Below are 12,721 nucleotides of genomic sequence, written 5' to 3'. Positions count from 1 at the left end.
GTTGTATATTTTTTTGCTTTGTATACCTTTGATTGGGGGGTGGGTAAAGTGTGCATGAGCTCTCCTTGGTCTGATTATGCGGTTGCTCAGATAGCTTGGTCCGTTTCCATATTAACATACAAAATAAAAGATTTACATTTATCGTACAAAACCCTTCAGAGACACACTATAACAAATTACATACTTACAAATCAAATCAAAATGCATATAACATACATGTTGCATCAACAACAAATTTCATTTCAGGCCTAAACTGGCCAAACCCACACATACATCAAAATATAAAATTCCATAAGTCATACAAAATGCCTCTAACAGACATCAATAAACCAAATAAAACAAACCAGACCATCGAACACCTCCGTGACCAGCACTCAAGAGTCATCACATACTGTTATGTTTCTTCTAGCTATGTATGTGCTGCTGTTACCCGCATAGATGTTTGATAGGCGGGTTATAAATGTTTTAAATAAATATATAATGTTTAGATTAGTTACCTAAAAATCTGATTTCTCCTTTTTTTGTAAACATGGTGATTGTTCGCGATAATGTGGATGCCTTTATTCTTGTATTTGTTTAAGGAAATGTGAATGTTGATAAATAAAAAAAGAATAACTACAAAAGATACAGTGTGTTTGAAGATCTCAAGGCTTTGCAAGCACTGAGGAAAAGGCACGTACTCTGCATAAGCAAATACAGTGGAACCTTGGTTTACGAGCATAATTCGTTCCAGAAGCATGCTTGTAAACCAAATTACTTGTATATCAAAGCGAGTTTCCCCATAGGAAGTAAGGGAAACTCGCTTGATACGTTCCCACCCACCCCTACCCCCCCCGAGGCCAGCGGCGCTGCTCCACCCCCTCCCCCCGAGAACCGGTATCACCCCCCACCCGGCGCGAACGGGCACCCCCCCGAACCAGCACCCCCTGCTCGAACAGCATTCAGTCTTACCCCCCCCCCATCTGGCACCAGCACATAGCCCACGGGACGTGCTGGTGCCAGTGAAAGAAGTTCCTGCCTCTTGCTTGGGCCTTGAGCATCTGCACATGCTCAAGGCCTTCTGGTTCTCACTCTAGAGCAGGGTTTATAGATGAAAGTTCACAAGGATAAAGCTGCTAAGACAAATGCACTGTTACGTCCTAACTTCAAAAAGATTTTTGGATTAATATGAGGGCAAATGTGCAATACTATGTTTTCCCGAAAATAAGCCCTACCCCCTAAAATAAGCCCTAGTCGCCAGCAGTGGCGCTTTCCCTGCCCACCCCCCACTGACCCTTCCATCTCTCCCTCCCATGTGAACCCCGACTGTGAGCTGAAATACCTGGAAACAAACGGCAGTGTCGGCAACACAGGCTGGATCGCGGCCTGCCCATACCGTGTTGCTGATGACATCATCAGTGATCCAGCAGAGGAACGCTCGAACATGAGAAGGGCAGGCCACGATCCAGCCTGTGCTGCCAACACTGCCCTTTGTTTCCAGGCATTTCAGCTCGCAGTCGGGGTTCGCATGGGAGGAAGAGATGGAAGGGTGCACGGCAGCGGCGGGCGAGATGGGAAGGATAGAAAGATGCTGCACAGGAGGATGGGAGGAAGGGAGGGATAGAAGCTTCAAGGGTTGTGCTGCACAAGAGATGGGAGGGAGGGATAGAAAGATACTGCACAAGGGGATGGGTGAGAAGGGAGGAAAGATGCTGCACATGTGGGGGAGAGAAAGGAAATAGGAAGAATTGGGGTGGAGGAGAGGAAGGGAGAGATGACCATTGTACATGAAAAAAAATAAGCCCTACCCAAAAATAAGACCTAGTGCCTTTTTTGGGCCCAAAATTAATATAAGACAGTGGCTTATTTTCGGGGAAACATGGTAGTTGTATAGTCTAAGCTTAATACACTCGAGAAATCTTGTGTCCTATTCCAGTGTCCCACAAATTTTCTAAAGCCGCGGCACAGTAAACTCAGTGCTGTAGCTGGAGGGCATCCGGAAATGTGCAGACATCAACGTGATGTCACATGTATGTGTGATGTCATCACGTTGATGTCCATGCTTGCGCAGAGTCTGCTATTATTACGCCGGTGGGGGGGGGTTGCTGGAGGAGGAGAGGCCTGTGAGAGGCGCATCCTGAACGCAGTCAGCTGGCGCCAGCGCCTCTCCTCCTCCCCGGCGTTTTGTGGCAGCACACAGCTGGCGAAACAACGTCCTATTCCTTTCATGAATCACATAGTAACATAGTAGATGACGGCAGATAAAGACCCGAATGGTCCATCCAGTCTGCCCAACCTGATTCAATTTAAATTTTTTAAAATTTTTTCTTCTTAGCTATTTCATATAGGATTATATTTTATTGTAGTGCACTAATGGGGTTTGAAGGCTGGCTTACCCAGTGAAGCGATCCCATACATAACTTGGCAGCAAGGAGTGGAATGGTGGCATCATCCGGCTTCAGACGTATACATTCTTTTAAGACTTTCACAGCACGAGCAGACTGTGTAGGAAAAAGAGAGATTATGTGCTTACCCTGGTAAGCTCTTTTCCAGTAGATAGGTGAGACATTCTAGACCAGGGGGGCCCAAAAGGTCGATCGTGATTGACCAGTAGATCGCAAAGGCAACACCTTTTGCGTTCTGTTCTCCTTGCTTCCCCGACACCAGGCCAGGCGCATACAAGCGCCGGGCCCACAGGCCTTCCCCATCGACATCAATTCTGACGTAGGAGAGGAAGTTCCGGGCCAGCCAATTGCTACCTGGCTGGCCAGGAACTTCTTCTCTGATGTCAGAATTGACATCGGGGGGGGGGGGGGGGGGTGGGAGGCCTGTGGGCCTGGCGCTTGTACACGTCTGGCCTGGAGTTGGGGAAGCAGGGAGAAATCAGCAGCGGTGGCTTTGTGGGGTGGGGGCAGGGAGAGAGAAAGACAGACAGACAGAAAGAAAGGGAGGGGGCAGGGAGCATTGCATGGCCATATAACGGGGACGTTCCAAGAGTTTTATGGATGTTTGGGAGCCAATGGCTAAATTTTGTAAGGAGGAATAAATGAGTTTTATTTTATAGTCATGTAAACATACACATCCAGGGAGGGGGGAGGGTGGGGGGAAGGAAATGGAATGAGAACTTGATTTAGGGATTTCACAAATAGTTTTATTAAGGTTTTATTTGACTTGTATATCAGGTGGGAGGGTGGGGATAATATAATTGTACGTTGAAGTCTGTAAGTTCCATTGTGCTTGTTTTTAAGGATCCATATTTGTGAATCATTTGTTGCACAACTGTCGTTGAAAAACTTAATAAAGAATTTAAATGTATTATTAGCCTAATAAAAAGCTTTCATACAGAAACACAAATGTTTAGGCTCACGAGGGCACTGGTTCAAGCATTCAAAGAGCTTGTGGCTCTTATCCCAGCTTAATCTTTGGAGTGAATCCTGGAGAAGACCTTCTCTAACTACGTTAATATATTACATCATATCTTTTTATATTTATAGAAGTTGCCCTGCTGTGTGCTTAACCAACCGCTCTCCCATAACCCCTGACAATCTCCATAAGTGTTCAGAGATGCTCTTTACATCAGACTATTAGGCTCAAAATTTACCTTTCCTGCTGCCATCAGGGACAATGCAAACTGATACCAGAGATGGAATTCTTCAAATGCAAACTTCATTGCTCTTTCCAGACACTAATGAAAAGAAAAGGATCTCTATGAGTAAACGCAAATGACAAATATGTACTGTGAAAGAGAAAACTAATTCTGCATCATCCTTCTTCCTGCCCCCAAGGCCTCAATTGAAAGCACTTAGGAGGGTCCAAAATGTGCAGTCCCTCAAGACTATTCTAGAAATACACTCAGGAACAAAACAAAGAGCATTTGGTTTGTCGGTTTTGAGCCATGCCATCCATTTTCTTCATCGGGGCAAGATTCATTTATCGTAGCTTATTCCTCATGGACCTTGTGAGTTTTGGCACAGGGATGAGCAACGGTAAATGAATCTCGTCTCGATGAACAAAATTAGTCACATGGCTCAAAACTGACAAAAAGAATGGACCGAGTGAGTTTTGGAAAGCGCTCTTAAAAGGTGTCCTTCCAACCCGTCGCCTTTTGAAAGGATGCGCCTTCATCCCCCTCTTAGAAGCGGCTCTCACTCACCACTACAGATGGTCCTCAATCTCCGATTAATGATGTCCTAAGTCTTAGTCTTTTATTGGTTGGTGGGACACATTACATGCACACAATAGATTCTCACATCCAACAGCTCAAATTGCAACGAGAGATCCTAAGGTTTCATTTCCATTAAAGAATTTAATCTCCTGCTTTATTGTAGCACTGGCCTCCCGCCAGGTTACCCACAGTTAAAAAGCAGATGTGATAATTGCTGTCAGTACTAAAGGCAATCTTAATTATAAAGTTACGGCCACCTCTGGGAATCGTATGTCCAAGAGAGCACTAAATTCAGAAACAGGTATTCTACAGAGACATCTTCAGTTCAGTTCGCAAGTTATAATACAAGTTATTATACTTGAATATGTATCAAATTTGAATGTATATAACGGCATCCGAGTATACTTTTAGCAATAAGAAAACCTTCCAAATCCTTCAGGGTTTACAAATTTAATCAGCTGCAGGAATGGAGACAGAAAGCTCTTCAGTCTTGATAATAACTTTCCCGGAACATAAAGTCAAGTACGAACAAGGTCCTCAGTATTCAAAGCTATATAGTAACACAAAATGTCGAGCCTGAAGAACTTCAGTAGTGTTTGAATTACAGAGACCTCTTAGTGCAGTGGCTGAGAAAGTAGGGGGCTTCTGGGCATTATATGGGGTCCTTCTCTTGATAATGTGTCACTCCTGTCTGCTGTTCAAGTGAGAGCACTGTAGAAAAGACAGCATTCTAATATAATAAAACGCTAGCCGCGCATGCGCACGCCATCTGCGTGTTCTGTTTTCCGTGCGCTGTAGGGCACTGCAGGTAGGAGTGCGCATGCGCGCGAAGCGCTCTCTCCCCCCCCCCCCCCCCGAGGCGGATGTCGGCCGCAACAGCCCGAAGCAGATGTCGGCCGTGGCGGATGTCGGCCACGGCGGCCGAGCTCAGACGGCATTTAAAAATAAAACAGGCAAGTTTTTAAAGTCCTGAAAAGCCGTCGGCCATAAAGTATGCAGGCGGCATACTTCACGGCCGATAGCTCTTCAAACCCCCCGCCACCACCACTGTACCTTTTAAAACCCTCCACACACCCCCCCCCCCCCCAGCTTTGTGGTTAAATCCTGGCTTCTTCGAGCAGCAGTAGCGTTTACAATTTGCTGCTGTTGCCGGCTTCAGGCCTTCCTCTCTGGCGGGTCCTGTCTACTTCATGTTTTCATGAAGACAGGACCCGGCAGAGAGGAAGACCTGAAGCCGGCAACAAAAATTAATTGTAAATGCTGCTGCCCGATGAAGTTCAAGGAGGAAAGGGAGCAGAGGGGGAAAGAATGGTAGGGCATGGAAGTAAGGAGGAAGGTATGGGGGGGGGAGGAAAATGCTGCACAGAGAAGTGGGGTGGGAGGGAAATGCTGCAGCACAGGGAAATGGAGGGGCAGAAAAAGGAACGGAGGTGTACTGCTGGGCAGGGGGAGCAGGAAAAAGGGTTGATGGACAGGGGAGAGATGCTGATGGACAGGGGGAGGCAGAAAAATGAAGGCAGGGACAGGGGGAGCAGGAAGGAGGTGATGATGGACAGGGGGGAGGTAAAACAAAGGGAGAAGGGCTGCTGCTGGATAAGGTGAGCAGTGATGGGGTGGTGGAGGACAAAGGGGAGGTAAAAGAAAGGGAGAATGGACAGGGGGAGCAGGCAAGGGGTGGTAGTGGACAGCCAAGGAAAAAAAAAAAAGACAGACAGAAATACAGAAAGCGGCTAAGGAGAGAGAAAAAAAAATAAAGACAGACACACACACATATATTCTAGCACCCGTTAATGTAATGGGCTATAAGACTAGTTCTATATAATTGATCAAAGCAGCTTTTGAGTCACGATTCAGAGCAGAGACAGAGAAGCAGGACAGGAGAAGTGGCCCAGAGCAGCTCTTTAGTAGCCACATGCAAGAAGGTGAAAGTAGCAGCCGAGGAATGGAAAAGGGCTGGGATACGAAGGAGAAAGAAGTTAAAAAGTGAACATCTGATAGGATAGGGAGAAATAACATGGGGGCCAGGAAATTTTTAAGAGTCCAAAAGAGGTCCTTAGGGTAAAGGGGATGGGACTTGACAGAGTGCTTTTTCAGTGTGGTTACAATCAAAGCAGTTGACATGTTTTAGACAGGAACTTATTTTGTACCTGGGAACAATAAAGTGTTAAGTGACTTGCCCAGAGTTACAAGGAGCTGCAGTCGGAGTTTACCTCTCAACCTCGGGGTGTTGAGGCAGCCGCTCTAACCACTAGGCAAGTGCTTCTCAACTCGGTCCTGGAGTATCCCCTTGCCAGTCAGGTTTTCAAGATATCCACAGTGAATACACATGAAAGAAATTTGCATATAATTGAGGTAGTGTATGCGAATCAAGTTTATGCAAATTCAATGTGGATATCCCGAAAATCTGACTGGCAAGGGGGTACTCCAGGACCGAGTTGAGAAATACTGCTCTACGCCACTCCTTCACAAAACAGGTTTGAGAACAGCTTTCGTAGTCTGAGAGCACAACCGATGCACAGGGCCAAAAGAAGAATTCACAAGCCAGGGCCTTTTCTTCTAATCTAATCTTTGGTTTTATATATCGATTCAACCCAACAGGAGGGCTCGACTCAGTTAACAGAATATTAATAAGAGGGAGAGAAAGAGATAATGGTTACTGTGGATGGGCAGACTAGATGGGCCATTTGGCCTTTATCTGCAGTCATACAAGAGATTAGAACAGAAACTGTATCTTTTAAGCCAAAAGTATTATCTTTGATTAATTATTTGAACCAGAAGAATCATTAATAAATTTCTGGAATAAATAGGTCTTCAATGCTTTACGAAAAGTGGGCAGATGAGAGAAGGTCATTCCAAACTTTTACAAATGAAAAGGAAAATGATCGACAAAAATTGGCCATGGTTTTCTTCAGACACAGGACCCGATTCCCTGTGGAAAAGCAGCCAGCTGAGAACCAGGGAAGTCAGATTCAAATCCTACTGCTGCGCCTGGACCGTCCACTAAATGTCAAAATGTACAGCACTGCTTACGCCTGTCAGCGAGACACCAGCGCGCCAACAATGGAGGGCAGACAATTCAGCGCAAGACACCAGCGTGCCGCGGGAAAACTTAGTTTTAAAGAGCTCCGACGCGGGGTGTGAGTGGGGAACCCCCCACTTTACTGCATAGTGTTCGCGCTGCTATTGGGGGGGGGAACCCTCAATTATAGAGAAAGCGGAACTTTTTCCGATTTTTTATGGGAAAAGTTCCATTTTCTCTATAATGTGAGGGGTTGTACCCCCCACACACCCCCACCATGGCAGCGCGAACAGTATCCCCCACACCCCCCATCGGAGCTCTTTAAAACTAAGCTTTCCTGTGGCGTGCTTGTGTCTTGCGCCGAACTGTCAGCGCTCGATTGTCGGCGCGTTGGTGTCTGGCACGCGATTGTCCCGTCACCATATAAGTGATAAACAGTAGTAGCAGTGATCTTGGGCAAATCATTTCATCCTTCATTGGAAAGGAACTGGGACTTGTCTACTGCCTTTTTGGGGTTACATATTCAGAGTGTATTTTGTACCTGGGGTAATGAAGGATTAAGGTACTGAAGGGGATAGACTTAGTAGATAAGGACAGGTTGTTCACCCTCTCCAAGGTAGGGAGAATGAGAGGGCACTCTCTAAAGTTGAAAGGGGATAGATTCCGTACAAACGTAAGGAAGTTCTTCTTCACCCAGAGAGTGGTAGAAAGCTGGAACGCCCTTCCGGAGGCTGTTATAGGGGAAAACACCCTCCAAGGATTCAAGACAAAGTTAGACAAGTTTCTGTTGAACAAGAACGTGTGCTGGTAAGGCTAGTCTCAGTTAGGGTGCTGGTCTTTGACCAGAGGGCCGCCGCGTGAGCGGACTGCTGGGCATGATGGACCACTGGTCTGACTCAGCAGTGGGAATTCTTATGTTCTTATGTTAAGTGACTTGCCCAAGGTCACAAGGAGCAGCGCCGGGTTTCGATCCCACAACCTTTGGGTGCGGAGGCTCCAGCTTTACCACTAGGCCGCTCCCCATCGCCTCAGGCACAAATTCAGGTTGTACGGCCTCTAGAGATAAAGAAATACCTAGTGCTTTTGAAAGGAACTCTCCGGAGCTAAATTCAAAAATCTTTTTTTCCAATTCTGTGTCTATATGAGGACACCATTCTGTGAATCGGGAGCAGAGTGTTCTATTTCTATATGAAAATACTCCCCCGGAAAATATGATTGCACAACAACAGTGTATGTCAGTTCAAGCAGCTGTGCCTCCTACATGCTGCACAAATGACTTCTGCATTTAAAGAAGATGGAGAGGAAGCGGTCATTGCAACAATAAAATCAGAAATTCAATGGATGCCAAGAAAAAAGCAGGTAGGCTGCTGAGCGATCTTGACAAGTACTTTAGACCAGCAAGCAGGCACCCCTGTGGTCACCCCCTGACGTCAGTCGGCATCGGGAGGGGAGGTCCTCTCTCCCAGATTTAAAACACCTGACTGCCGCGGAGAAAGAGGGCTTCTGAGCGATCTTGACAAGAACTTTAGACCGGCAAGCAGGTTACCCCTGCGGTCACCACCCGACGTCAGTCGGCATTGGGAGGGGAGGTCCTCTCTTCCAGATTTAAAACACCTGACTAGCGCGGCCCGCGGTTGTGTGCCCGCAGCTGCGTGGCCGAAGTGGCGTGGCTTAAGTGGCAGGAAATGCCCATTTTATGCCCCTTCTGAGCCACTCTGGAGCCATTAGGAGTATTGAATCGGAACGAAGAGAGGAAAATGGGTAAGAGGAAGGCGTGAGTCATCCCAACGGTCCCAGGTGTAGGACCTATGGATCGTCACCTACACCCCTTGTCGACAATATGCTCGGGAGGTAAGATTACTTTACAATCTCCTCTGGCGAACCTTCACCTCCACCTCATGCAGGAGAAATCTGCATACCTAAGTATGCAGGAGAAATCTGGTTCTACCTCTGAAGTTGAAGTGGAACTAGCTTCTCTTAATTTGTCTGATTTGGAATCAGCTTTAACACCATCAGGAAAATCAGCTACAAAATTAACACCTGTCCAAATGCCTTCAGAACTTGCTATTACTTTGGAAGGTGATAAAGTTATTACCTTACAAGATGTTTGGACAGTGGTAAATAGAATTGAGAGCTCACTACAGAGCACAGTTGTAAAGCTTTGCCAATTTTCTACTGAAATTACAAAAAAGGTAAACGAGCAAGAAACTCAGATGGAATTAATGGATAAGAGAGTGGACAAGATAGAAATGTCTGTTTTTGTGACACCAAAATGTATAACATTTAATATGAAAGATAACTCTTTAATAACATCTACAACTGGAAAAAATGGAAAATGCTTTGAGATGTAGGAATCTTCGTTTCTTGAACTTTCCTATATCTCATTATTTGTCTCCTTTGGAGCTTCTGAAGATGTATGTAAGGGACATCCTTCATTACAATCAGGCAGAAGGATTTCAGCCTGATCATTTATATTACATCCCCGGGAGCTTCAGGGGAAGGAGGAATGGACTACTTTGTATCTCCCGATAGTCTGAATATAACTCAATTTTTGGTGTCCTCTAAAGATTGTATAGCCAAAAGAGCGACATTGCTGGTTACCTTTAAATCCGAGTTAGAGAAGGAAGCTATCCTTAAACTTTACTGTTTTGTGGACAAATTGTAAATGTTTTCCCAGATGTCTCCAAACAAACACAGTATAGGAGAAGACAGTTCCTACAGTTTAAGACTCGTGTCTTGGCTGGGGGGGAATTTATTCTTCCTTAAATTTCCTTGTAAGTTTTTGGTGACATATCAGAACAGCAAGTATGTTTTTGTTGATCCAACTCAACTTGAGACATTTCTTCAAGATAAACCTAAGTTAGATGTTTTACCTGAAAATAATGCAGTGGTTGATAAGTAAGTGAAATGAAAAAATAGGAGTAGAAATTTTGCCTGCTTGCAGATAGGAAACAGTTTATTTTTTTACACATGTGAATCCTTTCAGGTATTACTAATATATCTAAAATGGTGGAAGTGGGTAAATAAATAAATGCTCCACTTTCTGGATTGAGAGCACTATCTCAAAGGAAGAAAAGCCTCAGGTATATCTTGGTAGAGCATAAATGCTCAGACCTCCTCCACCCAACTTCCGAGGACTGAGATACAGAGCTACCTGCTGTGCTGTGAAGATACAAGGGATATTTTAAACACTAGCAAACGTTTCACGGTCTAAAACCATTTATTCAGGGCTTTTCAACTTTCACTTTCCCACACAGGACGGATTGCTTGCTTACTCGATCTCACCAGTGTCCTGTGTGGGAAAGTGAAAGTTGATAAGCCCTGAAGAGACGGTTTTAGACCGTGAAACGTTGGCTATTGTTTACAATATCACTTGTATCTTCACAGCACAGCAAGTAGATCTGTATCTCAGTCCTCGGAAGTTGGGTGGAAGAGGTCTGAGCATTTATGCTCTACCAAAATATACCTGAGGCTTTTCTTCTGTTGAGATAGTGCTCTCAATCCAGAAAGTGGACCATTTATTAATTATTATTAATCTTTTCAGGTATACAGCAGCCCCAATAATGTGGGCTAGATTTGTTTAATTTTATTTATAATGTATCATTTTCCTTGATATTTGTGGAATTTCCTGATTTTTATTTGTTGTAAATAAAAGAATAATTTCTAATTTAAAAAGAAAAAAGCAGGTAGGAGGCAGCAACACATCTTTCCTTAAAGTTGGGGCAAGCAATATTTGAATACAATAAAGATAAAGATTAAGAATTATCACAGTTGTCTGTATGGATTTTTGAATGAGAAGAACATTCTTCAGTGAAAGTTTTGGAAGATTTACCCCTGATGAGTGAGGATTTGTTTTGACACTACTCATTTGTTGTGACACTACTCATTACCTCACCCTCCGTCTTCACTATCTTTGTTGCTTTTGTAGACCTCAAGACCCACATTTGCAGACCCCTGCTTTAACCGGCTAGAAAATATTCATGCAGTTCACACACACAGTGCATGCTGGCTTGCCGACCTCAAGAACTTGTTTTGATTAAAGCATGATTTATATTCATTAAAATCTGCAAGTATCTTCTGAAATTGTGACTTCATTTCCACCAGAGAGCTCTGCAATTCCTCAAACTCAAGCACGCTAATTACGTAAATCCTATTTTTCCTAAAAATAGTAAATGGCCTACATTCTGAGGTCAGGCTACCCACGTTTAGATCTCCTGCTTTAGGCCAGCCAGAATGTAGTTTTATGTAGTTAGCAAACACCATCAACTGAATCTAAACAGATTTGATGAAGGCAGATTAGAAACATCTCAGGTTCATACTTGATTGATTTTATTTTTATAGGACCACCTGTAGAAACATTGAGGGCTAAATGTACTAAAGTCTTCGATTGTCTAACGATTGTCGCTAAACTGGTTTAGTGACTAATAAAATTTGCCGAACCCAATGCACAAAACGACTCACCGCGTGGTTTTCTGTGCGGTTGTTCATTCTCTGATTCTGGCATGCAAATGAGGTCATTAATATTAAAACCAGCCATCCAATCGATGGCTTAACATTGCATGCCAGCATCAGATCTGTACTATTGACCCCAAAATACCGACAAATCTAGCAACTGTGTTACCAACATGTCTGCCTATTATATATATTTTTTTCTATGGGAACAGATGTGTGTGTGTGGATAGCACAAGGAGCCGCCAACCCGCGGCTTTGAACGGAATGAGCTGGCCAGACACGCTGCTGCTCCAAAAGGAAGATAATGATCCAGTCCAGACCGCGGGCCGCATGTTTGAGACCGCTACTATAAAGGAAGCCAGCTCTGAGTTGGTTTTTCTGGCTTCATCTGATGATGGCAAGAGGACATACCCACTCATCTGGGTTGGTCTTACATGGAAGGTAAGCAACCTAAGAAAGTTAAAAAGGGAAAGAAACTGGTGTAAACTTTTACTTCTATTGCTCTTAAATCCGAAACCAGAGAGAATGATCTGCAAATGGGGGAAGGGCCATCGACAATGGAGTGCAAAACAACGAAACTTGAATTCTCCAGAGAACAGCAATTTGGATGATCTCAAGTCTTACCAGGAGTGGCATGAAGAAGGTAACATAATGGTAAAATGGACCAAAAACTACTGTAATGCTATCACCTAAAAGGGCAGCTTCTGCCTGTGTTGATGGAGAAGCCATGATAGTCTCTGGTCATCTCTTCTCTCACTGAACTGCCCCATGCTCACACTCAATTCAGAGCGTTTCAGGCAAGAAGGTCCACAAAGATAGGAAGACAAGTGGCACAACAGCAACATCGTCCCCCGAAGAAGACTTTTCATTAGCTGAAACGCTCTGAATTGAGTGTGAGCGTCGGGCAGTTCATGGTCCCCCAACGTTGGCTCTGGCTGGAAAGACACTAAGATAAGTGTTATTGTTCTTGTTATAAAATACATATCCAGAATAACATACATACTGATTAAGCCTAACAATTTTAAAATTGTATCCCCTAGTTAGTTAGTTGGTTTTTTAACCATTTCATTAAGAAATATTTTAATAAATCATAAAGAAACAAACAA

General features: G+C 44.3%; 1 protein-coding gene across 2 annotated transcripts in view; it reads right to left on the bottom strand.

Annotated features, from left to right (window-relative positions):
• Positions 1-12,721, bottom strand: part of TTC7B (tetratricopeptide repeat domain 7B) — a 416,190-nt gene that overhangs the window by 242,550 nt on the left and 160,919 nt on the right. For both annotated transcript variants that reach the window (XM_033951913.1, XM_033951914.1), the window contains exons 10-11: positions 3,581-3,664; positions 2,376-2,480 (exon numbers count right to left, since the gene is read on the bottom strand). In XM_033951913.1, coding sequence (XP_033807804.1) covers positions 2,376-2,480; positions 3,581-3,664 — 189 coding nt within the window. The remainder of the gene's footprint in view (positions 1-2,375; positions 2,481-3,580; positions 3,665-12,721) is intronic.

This window comes from Geotrypetes seraphini, chromosome 7 (assembly GCF_902459505.1).
Source record: "Geotrypetes seraphini chromosome 7, aGeoSer1.1, whole genome shotgun sequence".
Lineage (NCBI taxonomy): Eukaryota > Metazoa > Chordata > Amphibia > Gymnophiona > Dermophiidae > Geotrypetes > Geotrypetes seraphini.
This window is presented reverse-complemented; position numbering and strand designations above follow the sequence as displayed.